Below are 11,618 nucleotides of genomic sequence, written 5' to 3'. Positions count from 1 at the left end.
TAGATAGTCAATTACCATTTTCCAAGACACGTCTCGGCATGCTGGTTTATTTTTTTTTGATAAAATAAAGCTAATTTACCTTTTTGGTCAACGCTCTTACAGGGAGAACAGGAATTCCCCATGTTACAAGTACCTGACCCGGGCCCTGGCAGCCAGTGTCGCTTACTCCTTCTGAAGAACAGCTAGAATGGAGTGCGAGTGGAGCAAGGCCTCTCCCGCTTGGACTCCTTTACTGGTCAGAGCACTGGAGCCACGAAGCAGCATATTTATGCATCCCAGTGAGTAAAACATGAGCTCTGCTGCAAGAGGGAGTCGATATACTTCAGAGTTTTTTCCTTAGGAGCCAAGGGGACTCAGCTCTGCAGCCTAGGCTTCGGCGTTGGCTCAGGGTTGTGCTCAAAGGCAGTGCCCAAGCCAGGACTAAGGAACGACCCCAAATTTAGTTCAGCAGTCAGAGTCCAAGGAAAGGCCAGTATCCCACCTTTTTTCCTCCCCCAAAAGGACAAAATTCTCACAAAGGTGTTGTCCACTTTGTTAATCAGCTGTGATAAAGGCATGGCCAGAAGAGACCGTTACTATCTTCCGTGACCGGCACAATCTCAGTCTCGCTCTACCAAATTGTGGATGGGTGTCCTACAAACAAGCATGAAGGCTTGATTTGAAAAACTCTCACGTAGCATAGAATTACCCTTTTTTTAAAGTGCTGTTGCTGGAACAGTACCTTGAGTGACCCATAAAGATGATAAAGAATAAAGCATATTGAATACTCTGAAATTAAGATAATTCCCCCCCTTGTTTACAGTACAAAAATTTTATTTTTTTGTTAGGATAATTTAAAGTTTAAAACTGAAGTAGACATATTCATTTTACAAACAAGATATTCTTCCATAAGTAGGACCATTAAAAACAGTAAACAAAAAAAGCTATCTTTACAAAAGCTCTGTGCATAGCAACTTCATACTGTATATAACTGACAAAGCAAAAAACCAAAAAAACGACCAGCCAACCCCAAACAAACCCCAAAACTATACAGTAGGGAGAAATGAGGCCTTAATTTACAGAAGGGAGAAAACGGTCTTTAAAAACCATGCATATTGGAAGTGTGCAAAGAAATAGGGAGAGTAAGATGCTATACCAAGATAAATAATGAAATAAAACATACTCTTTCAAAGTTATGATAAAATTTGTAGTTACCTATCGCAACACTTTCATCTTTCTAGTGGCAAAAAGGAAAGCTGTTAGGGAATATTAAACAGCGATAACTAAAAGAGGACAGATTTGCTTATTACATTGAAAAAATCCTTACACATAAATTTTTACATGACTTTTCCTTTTTGCTGGGTGCTTTGCCACTGCCAAAGTCCTTCTTTCATGTTCAAGGATTTCTGATTGTATTTATTTACACACATTTTTCTTTGTAAAGCTACCAGTAAGTTCTACGCTCCTCTTGAGTACGATGTTTTCCATGCATGAGCAAAATCCATGTTCTAAATCATTCCTATGTGTAATTTGTTTCATCTGTTTGGCTCAAAGCAAACCAGAAAGAATAATTTTCCGTGTTTACATCAACATAGGCAGCTACGTTTGTTTCTCTTCCTACAAGTACTTGGAGTAGCTTGCTAGGGAGGTTTTCTTTTTCGTTTGGACTCATGGCTCTCCCACTTCAGCAACTGGACGGAGCTAATAAAAATACCTGAAGTGTGAAAGGAAGGCCGAGCATTTCAGAACCTTTTCTTTTTGTAGCCAGTCATTTTTTTTTTCCTCAATCTTCCCGAGACTTCAGTGATCTTTTTTTATGTGCCTGTGCTGACTAAGCAATAATAAAAAAAGGGCGGACAATGAACAGAATAGCTTTTTTTTTTCCACAAAATGTCTCACTTTTTTGAACTGGAAACCTTTCTGACTGAGATTTTGTAATGAAAATCTTACTTGTTGAAAAATGTGAGAGGCATGAAGGTAGCAAGCTGCTGCTCTTCAGCACGCGGTCTAGAAGCTCCTATCTATCTGGAATATTTGCTGGGCATAGAATTTTGAGGCTAAGCAGAGATGATAAAATGTAAAAAGTGGCCTGTACAGAGAAGGGCAGGGGGGAAAATCCACCATCTTTATGCGTTGGAGCTGTTTGGCTATTTTTTAGTAGTTCAAAATGGGGGGAGGGAGATAATATATCAGAAATGAGCCTGGTCCATCGAGATTTTTTTTTTTAAATCTAGGACTCAATGTAGTATTCACTGAAATTTATGGAAGTCTTAATCCCAACTCTAATAACCCTGAATCTGTTTTTTTTTTCCTGTATGCATGCAGAATTCCAAACGTGAATTTGTACCTCGCACTCGTACCCTTGCTGGGAGATCGGCACCTATGAACGTAGGAAATACTTTTTTGTTGGTTTTTTGTTCTGAATAACAATGATCAGGTTAGACAGTGCGCCCCGTAGCGTTATCAAAGGTGAATGTCCAGCAGCGCACAGTTACAACTCCGGACTCGGTAACACCTGTGATCCTTTCCTATTTCAGGGATCACTTGGCTTCAAGGTTGGCTGCCTCGCCGACCTCCAGTGATTGCTCCTTCCTTGATGGCACGAAGGGCATGCAAAGCACCTGCAGTGTCAATGAACTTGCAACCATAATTAATGGTGAGTTATTTTATTTCGTCTTTTCTGGAATGTAGACACTTGCAGTAGCCTGACCGTAAGACCCTGACTAACTACATTCAAGCTTCTTAAAAACACATTATTCCCGCAAAATCTCTCTTTAAAGTTGCTTCTAATTGCCATTGTTTGCTGATAGGATAAATTGGGCCTTGAGTTTTAGAAGACAGTAAACCCCCTCCACCTTTTAAAAACTGAATTCGCTACCATTGCAAAGGCGCCTAATGAAGCCCCTACCGAAACCTCACAGCATAGTCAGGAGCAGTACAAAGCTGCTTCCCACCAAGTGTATCACCTGTAGGATTGATACGAGTAGCCCAGGTTTTTGTCTTTCCACTCCCTTGGTTTCTCTGCTGTGCTGCGTTCTGGTTAACAAACACATCCTGTAAATCTTCATGTATATTAAATACATTTCTCTCATAAGCTGAACTGTACACTACGCTATGAAAACGGAGCTTCAAGGAGGACCTACTCTCATGCAGTCCGCACCAGAAGTGGACTCACAGGCAGTCGGCTTCCCTGCACTGGGTTATTTAAAGGAACGATTTTCCATGTTGGCAAAATGCAGTCCTGTGCCAAAAGCCTGTCCGTTAGGCGAGGGTCTATCAAGTCATATACCACACACAACCACCGCGCCTCTTGGTCACTCATCATTGCAGCTGGATTTGAACCACGGATCTAGATAGAGGCTTTCTAGGCTATTACTCATCCAAATCAGCTCCAAATGAGCTCCAAATGACCGCAGCCATGCAAGTTGCCACAGTTGTTCACCATCCCGAGTCCAGTACTGAACATCTTCTACCATATATAAGGATCACCAAGAACACTATTTTACTTACCCATCGATAAAACTACTGGGCAAATGGACAAGTACAGTTTCAGGGGCCATATATTAAGGGTTTATTTATTAACATAAAGATGTTACCATAGGAACAACTATTCATGCAGGTATGAATCGTGTGTATTGTACTGGGGTGTAAGTTGTGCAGCTGATTTTTTTTCCCCTCCCCTCTAAAAATGGCTTTCCAACAGTCCCATTCTTTTGAGTGATCTCTGGTTTAGTCAGATAACTAGTGATTTTTTTTTTATCAGACTTGTTCTCACCATCCAATTTCAGGAGAGGAGATGCAAAGGCGAACTAAACTTTTTTATGCTAAAATGCAGAAAAATTCAAAGCAATTGATTACTTCTATGGACTTCAATATATAAATGGAAAATACTTACCATTTTTAATGACTCAGGATAAAAGTGCATAAATTATTCCAATACATATTTACCCTTTATAAATGCACCCTTAATATGAAGTATAACTGAACTTAAGGTGTTCTAACTACATGGAAAAACAGTATGTTAGAGAAGCCTTTCCCTCCTAATTCATACATTGAATCTATAAAATAAACTCAGTACCTCAGGAAAAATCTGATTCGTTCAAATCCCTAAGTGCCACTCATTCGCGAGTAGGGTCTTTGAAACTTAGCAGTTAATCTTAGTACCTGAATATTTTAATTGAAACAAAAAATGGAAGGGGGAAAGATGAGGAGGATGAAAATCCGTACGTGAATTAGTGACCTGTATACCACAATGCATGTAGAAGTTTCTGATGATTTTGTTAATCAGAAAGAATCCTATACATCCTTGCACATGAATTCAGTAAGAGGGAAGAAGTGAGGAGCAATTGCAGCAGTAATAATATATCTCAAACTTATCACTACATTTTTGCATCATTTTTCTTCATTGTACAACTGGAGGAAAAAATCCAAAAAAGGGTTTAATTTCTACCTCTACATACAATAAGTTACAAGTTTATTTATTTAAATAATTGTAAAACATCTTACATTTTTTAAAGAGGTTAAACTATAAGCAAATACACACATACACCAAAGTTCCATCATTCATGTCAGTTTGTCCTAGAAATTCTTTCATGCTGGTACCCTGTTTTGTTGAATTTTTTTCTGCATAAACTAAATCGATATCTGAAAGGCTCCATAGAAAATAGAAACTTCAACTTTTTTCCCCTACAAAGTAAAACAAATTGTATCCAAAATATCAAGCTTGAATCATTTTGCCAATTTCTTTCTCCTTTTAATATTTTACAAATCTTAGGAAGGTTTCACGTCTTTCAAGAAAGACTTTGCATTTCTGATTCCGTTCTGCCAACTGTTGTTCATCCTGGCTCCTGGCTGATTCTTCATTCACAATGTTTTAGGAGTTGACGTGGTTGTGTCAGAAATATGAAACAGGTAAAAGATGCAGACTTCTCTCTTGTCCAATCCATAAAAAATGTTCGCTTTTTTTCCTGGGCCTGGCTTTCCCCCAAAAAAGAGCTTGTAGTGCTATTTTTTTCTTTTTAGTGGTCCATCACAATAAGTAGTTTTGTGCTGTAAAAGAAAAATGAAAAAAAAGAGGAAAAAAGGGAAGAGGGAGAGGAGCAAAGCTGCCTCTTCCTTACATCGGGGGAACGACAAGACCAGTCATGGCTGAAAAAGAAAATTGACAAAGATGAAATTCTGGCAGATTTTTATGGAACAAAATATTTTTGAGCCCTTCACCCTTCTGTGTGTAGTCATCTATTGCAGCAATGGCCTTACTGGCAGGTTAACCTACACCTTCCGTTTCTTTGAATGTTTTTATGCTTTAGTGAGAACTAACACTGTGCCGCTGACAATGACCACAGCCAAGGGACAATCTGCCACTTCACAGTAAATTCACCAAAAGCCAAGGCCCATCGTGGTTCTTAAACGGGTAAAAGAGACAGACAATTACTTCTAGTCTTAGTACCTGAATTTTCAGAAACGCCTAACGATTTTTGGGTGCTTATCTCCCGAGAGATGTCCTGGGAGATGGAGACTGCTCAGAACTGTCCCCAGAAATTCAGACTTCTCACGCTTTCTCAAGTTGAACACTCAAAATCATTCCTGAAAACCAGAATCGAGCAGGGTCTTCCGCTTCCCGCTCCGCCTGCTTGCAGAAGGGTTATGTTGTGAGGGAGGAAAGATGGGAAAGCAAATGGGAATTTGCCCGTGCACTGCTTACGGGACCTAGCCAGAGAATTACCAGTCCCGCCTCACTGGACAATGACCAGAGCTAGGGTTTGCTAATTTAGTTTCAGTGGAAATAATGGACCAGCCTCTCTTTCTCGCTTGGTTTACCCCATATGTCTGAATCACTGTAGTCTTACCTGGCACATTCCCAGAACACTGGGCTTATGTAAATTATTTATTAGTCACTCTCACTGCCTTTAATTGCAGCTATATTCTTCATAACTGACAACAGCAACATTTGAAGCTGCCTGGAACCGGTGCTGTTCCCAAAGGTTTTGAGGGGTAAGTTAAGTTTATACGTATTTATATAACAAATGAGTGAGTCATATTTTCAAAGGGGCCTCAGTGCAGCGCAAGGTCCTAATCCTGCAAAGATTTATGTTCACTGAAATTTGTGGGATTATTCATGTGTTTAAAGCCCTGTCCTCTGAGAATTAATTTCACCCTTATGTTCATAGTGTTTAAAAAAATGCTTAGGGCAAGATCCTCAGCTAACATGACTCTTTTATTGGAGCTGTGTTGATTTTAAAGAACTGTGGATATGGCCTATGATTTAATACAATTGGAAAATAAATATTTTTGTATTTTGTAACTGACTAGGGCTAGAAGTCCCTGCCAATTTTGGCAGATAGCTGAAAGAGAAAGCGAAACCGGACAGTCTTAAGTCAAATATCTACTTTTTTTTTTAATTGCTTAGGAATCTGCTATTATTTTCCAATCAGATTTTCAAACACGCAGTGTACATAACCCTAAATAAAGTAGGTAAATATTTGCATGCCTGTTTTGGGGAGGGGGCAGGGTACATTAGAAGAGGAGGGATTTTCTGTTAACACTACTGAGGCTGCTCCTTTCCTTCTCCTCACCCCCAAAACCGAAAAAATGATCCTAACGAACGGTAGTGTCCTAGCCTGACACTGGAGAGCCTTCTCCCTGTGTATTAACCACATGCCTACCTTTCTGTCCTCTAGAGAAGAAAACTTAAGTCTTGGATTGATGCCCTCCTCTAGATTCTGCTGGGCTGGCAGAAGAGGTGAGCGTGTGCCCTCAGCTGCTCACCGCCGCCCCGCAGGTATCCCAACGGAGCAGGCTGTGCCAGCACTTCCTAACCTGCTTCAGGCAAAATCATCCAGGTTAGCTCAAAGAATTTAAAACTGTTTGTCTAAGGTGACCTGGCCTGAAGCAAGTAAGGGAGCACTTACGCAGACGGTGCCCAGCCAGTCCGTATCGGTGGTAATCTTTTCTCCTGGCATAGCCAGAGTCAGACTCTCGCTGTGGCTGTTTAGCTTGCCTGTGCGGAGGCAGCAGACCCTGGTATAGCTAGAGTGGTTTAATTTGAGACATGCAGGGTCTGTCACCAGTGTAGTTTAAACTCTGCTCCCAAGGGGGACAGGCCATGTTGCCATAAATGCTTTTTTCTGATACTATTGCTATCAATCAACGTTATTTTCATTTTTTTAATCAAGGAAAACTTCTTCCAGCAGATCAAAGCAAAGACCAAGCCTGAGTTTCTGCCATGTCTCTTCAAAAATATTTTACGAATACTTGTAGATGCAGCATTTTGGAAAGTTCCTTAAATTGAAGGGAAAGTAAGTTTTTACTATATAATTAAAGATCTCATGTTATCCAGCAGTCCTGGACTCAAACTAGCGGTAGGAACAGCAAAGCTGCCATCTGCAACAAGGAGTATGTCGGTACCCCTGGGGCTCTGGTGATCCCTCTTTTGCCTCCTTTCCTTTCCTTCTGAGCAAGGAGCAAGTCCCTGCTTTCCTCTCCTTACTTTTGCCCTCCCCAGCCCACATCTGTTTTGTCATTCCAGGTTGTAAGCACGTTCTCCGGAGCAGAGATACTCCTCAGAAGTTGTGAGGGTGGAACCCGCCAGTGGACAAATTCAGGTCAGAGTATAATATAACATGGAGAGGAGAAGCAAAGCCTAATTGTTTCACTGGCATTTCATCCTAATGTTGCAACTTCACCTCCTTCTGCAACAAAGAACAAGTAGGTTGAGGAATATTGGCTGGCATTCTCACCTGTTTTTCCACAGCTCATCTAAATGGCTTTGCTCTGTGGTTCTCTCTCTTTTTACATACCCTCATCTGTCCATTTCCACCCCACCTCCACTCCCCTTTGGGGCTGCACTGTCAAAAGCCTATTCCCAGCCTGTATCGCTTTTTATTGAATGTTTGTGAGGTTTGGATTAAGGTCTTACACTGCTAGCAAAGCTGTAATTATTTTTGCCTGTATTACTATATATTGAATCGATGTAACTTTTCAATAAAGGTGGTTCAATGCAGGACACTCCCTGATGAGTTGGGAATATAGAAACCACAGTCATTATCCCAGAGGGTCTTTTTTTTTTCTTGGAGGGAAATGGAAAAAGAATTAGAGATGAGCCTTATTGTATTAACCTTGACAGCTTGCAATTATCAACTGAAACACTTGATTAAAATTGTCACAAGGTTGGAGAATTTTTTTATAAATAAATAATCAAACATGGATAGTACCCAGATGCTATGGTGATAGGCACCTTTAATGGGTGTAATTAATAATGATCATAAGCCTAGTATATACAAGTGGCCCCTGAAAACGCTGTCTTGCTTTGCAGTGGAAAAGGACTCTCGGCAGTTCAAACAGCCATTTGGTAAGAACTGGAAAGGGGCTTAGTGCTGTATAAATGTACACACGCGGGCTCACGCACTGATCTAGTTCTTCAGATCTCACAGGTGCTTTGTTGGTGTCTAAATGATGACCTGCTTTAAAAACTATGCTTTCTAGAGAAGATGGGTGTTGAGCAATTTCAATCATTGTACTGTAAAATGTCTTGCTCTCTCATTTCGTTTTCTTCTTTTGCCACTAAGTTTCCAGCAGACTCCAATCTTATGGTTCTACAGCTCTTGGAAGAGGCAGACGAAGTGCTCCAGTGGTGCTACTCTGAGCATCTTCAATGAAGGTTCCTACCCGGCAATGCCAGAAACATCTCTAGGCATGAGCTGTCCTGTACATAAAGGTAGGTCTGCACATTGCAAGCCACCCAGCTGTTGGTAGCAGAGCCAGCTTCTGTGTCATTTGGCCTAATAAAATGTGTAACTTCTACCTGCAGGCTTCACCTTATTGACATCTCTGACTCCCATCATGGCTACCACTAGAAAATGTGCAGGTTTACCTTCAATATTAAGACCACAGAGACATTTGTAAAACAACGCGCCCATTTATTATCTATCTTTTATTATTATGTAACTAATCAACTGAAAATGATAGAGAAAAGAAAAGATTTTTGAAAGGAAAACACAGCTGGCTTTCATTTAGCAGGAACCATCAGTGGCTTGGATGAAGGGCACCATCATCCTTTATACTAGAATGTAGGTAAGTGAACTAAATTACAGCTTCGATGAAGGATCGTTCCAACTAAGACACTAAAAAGCAGCCAAAAGCTTCATGTTTTTCCTAAAGAATTTCTTTTTATTTTTTCCTCCATAGGAAATTAACACTTTTTGTTTGCAGGTATCCTTCTGTATTTGGATGGAAGATTTTAATTAATTAATCCATTCATGATCGTCTCACCACAGACAGGTGAGATCTTTGTAAATAAGCAGTGGTTTTGTCTCTTTTAGATGATAAGCAGGTTAAACCTTATTTTATGTAACATATTTTTAAAAAATCTAGACAAAACCATTGATAGCTAAGAGACGAAGTTAATTTGACCTCATCTATTGAGTTGTGTTGACGTAGTTACTATCTCGCCATGGCACTAAGCTGTATAGGCACAAAAGGCTGCCAGAACAGTTATTTTGATTTAGTTCAAGTTAATTAGGAACACCCTTAAAGTCAAAATATGTGTTTTCAGAGTCATATATGCATTAGTTTAATTATTAAAGAGCACAGGAATGTATAGCCACTCTGCAGTTACATATTTCTCCAGTTCTACTAGAAAGTGGCTAAGTTTTCACCTGCAAAGGAGAAGTCAATATCGAATCTTGCCAAATATCTTTTTGTGTGTGTGTGACACCTAACAGTCTTGAATATTTTCTTCCATTAGAAAAGGCAGATTTTTGTCTTCTCCCATTAAAAATGGAGCTCTTGTCGAGCCTGAATAAGTCTGCGACATATGATGAGCTACTAAAATTAACATCCCATCAAATGAAAGATAAGTAATTAATAGTAACAGGAGATATTTTTGTTTAGTTAAGTGTTAGCAAGAAGTTTTAAATCTCTCTTAAGGTTTTCGTTACTTTGAAGCAGTCTGTGCCACTTACATCTCTGCCAATAAACTGGGCAGAAAAATGTACTTGATCCTTCCAAGGTATCAAATTTAATCAGATGACAGATACATATTTTTCATATGTATTGACATCATGTATGTATCATTTGCAGCCTTTGCCATACTTAAATCACTGTCTAGACTCTGGAATCATTCTGATTCAGGCAGAAGCATATTGCTGAACATTCCTAGCATGGAAATGGCCCAGTTATTTTTACCTGGTTAGAATCTATGTTAAGAGTTATTGTAAAATGCTGTGTCTTAAGTGTTGACTGGAGTTAGGCTTCGACATGGAACAGCAGGTCAGGCACTGGACCGGTAACAATCAGGAACCATGGCTTTGTAACTGGAGCCAGCCATTTCATCTGAATCCCACCCCTTACAAACTTTCCAGAGCAACTGTTTCTCTCATTACCTGTTTGCAGAGCCTTTTAATGCAAGGGGACTGGAATCCCCAGTGCTGTTGACATCCCTAACTTTGTCAAGACAAGATACTAATAATTAGGGTCTTCAACTCAAGTACCTGTATTTCTTTAGGGAATAGTGCAGATGTCCCCTTTGCTAAATTGAGGCTGTTCCTAAGGGTATCAGACTTCAATACCTTTTAGATTGGCTAGGATCCTGATGGTTAATGGAACATCTGACCTTCTGGGGCTTGCCTGCTATTCCTTGTAACTGAGCTTGCATTTTTACGTTGAGATGTGCTGAGCTGGCCAAAGGTAATCTGGGCAGTCAGCGGTCCATGCTGTTCCAGCAGTTTCCAATTTGCTTGCTTTTCCCATTAGCTGCCTTCCATCTGAGATGAGTTGATTAGGCATTTGTGTACTTATCATGCCGTGTTGCGTCACGTCACATTATATCTTTCCAGTGCCTTTTTTAAACTGCCTTGACATATGACATGAATGGAGCACACAATTGTTCTGATCAGGATCACCTGCTCTCAATTTGGAGAGCATATAGAAGTGAGTGGTGTCCAGTATGGATTGCTGCTCGTTCTCTACCTATCATGTCCTGTTACAATGTAAGAATGTATAGCAGATGGCAGGTGAAAGAGGTAAGCAAGAACACATGGCACAGGGGGTTATCTGAGGGTATTCCACGTCTTGGCTGCGTTGTGCAGCCCAAAGCTGAAAGCCAGTAGAGATGCAAGTTTCATGCTTAGCTCATACTTTTGAGTTACAATATATTTTCTACCAGCTGTCTCCAGCAGCTTTTAAGCATCACCAAGACTTTCCTCCCAAAATAAATTTTTGCAAAAAAATTTCCAGCGGTACTGTAAACTGCCCGGAACAATGGGAATGCTAATCTGATGACGAAGCTTGTACAGCTCCTTCTGTTTAGACTAGTTTTAATCCAGGCTTAAACACTGCTGTGGTTAACATACATGGAAGCTATGTTTCTAAGTAGAGTGGCATGCCCTGAGCTGCCGGTAGTATTTCTAATATTCTCATTGCAACAGGATGCAGTAAGTAGGATGGAGACTGTATCGCCAGGAAACTTTTGCCTTTGAACAAAAGATGTAGCCATAATACATTGCAAACATTATATTAAAGCTCAAAAAATCCCCACGGGGGAGATGTTTTCCCCATATTATGGGTGGGGAAATTGCGAGGTAATGTCGAAACACTTGCCTGATGTGCTTTGGGAAGGAGCCTGCATATACTTACTGCTT

The 11,618-nt window shown here is 40.3% G+C and overlaps 1 protein-coding gene across 1 annotated transcript in view; it reads right to left on the bottom strand.

The window, feature by feature from the left end:
- Window positions 1–5,012: 5,012 nt before the first annotated feature.
- LOC309603047 (transcription factor COE2) overlaps window positions 5,013–11,618 on the bottom strand; it is a 144,506-nt gene continuing 137,900 nt past the window's right edge. The window contains exon 16 of the mRNA XM_082337410.1: window positions 5,013–5,127. Within this exon, the coding sequence (XP_082193536.1) occupies window positions 5,096–5,127 (32 nt within the window). The 3' untranslated portion in view covers window positions 5,013–5,095. The remainder of the gene's footprint in view (window positions 5,128–11,618) is intronic.

Source organism: Platalea leucorodia (genome assembly GCF_965183815.1).
Source record: "Platalea leucorodia genome assembly, chromosome: Z".
NCBI lineage: Eukaryota > Metazoa > Chordata > Aves > Pelecaniformes > Threskiornithidae > Platalea > Platalea leucorodia.
This window is presented reverse-complemented; position numbering and strand designations above follow the sequence as displayed.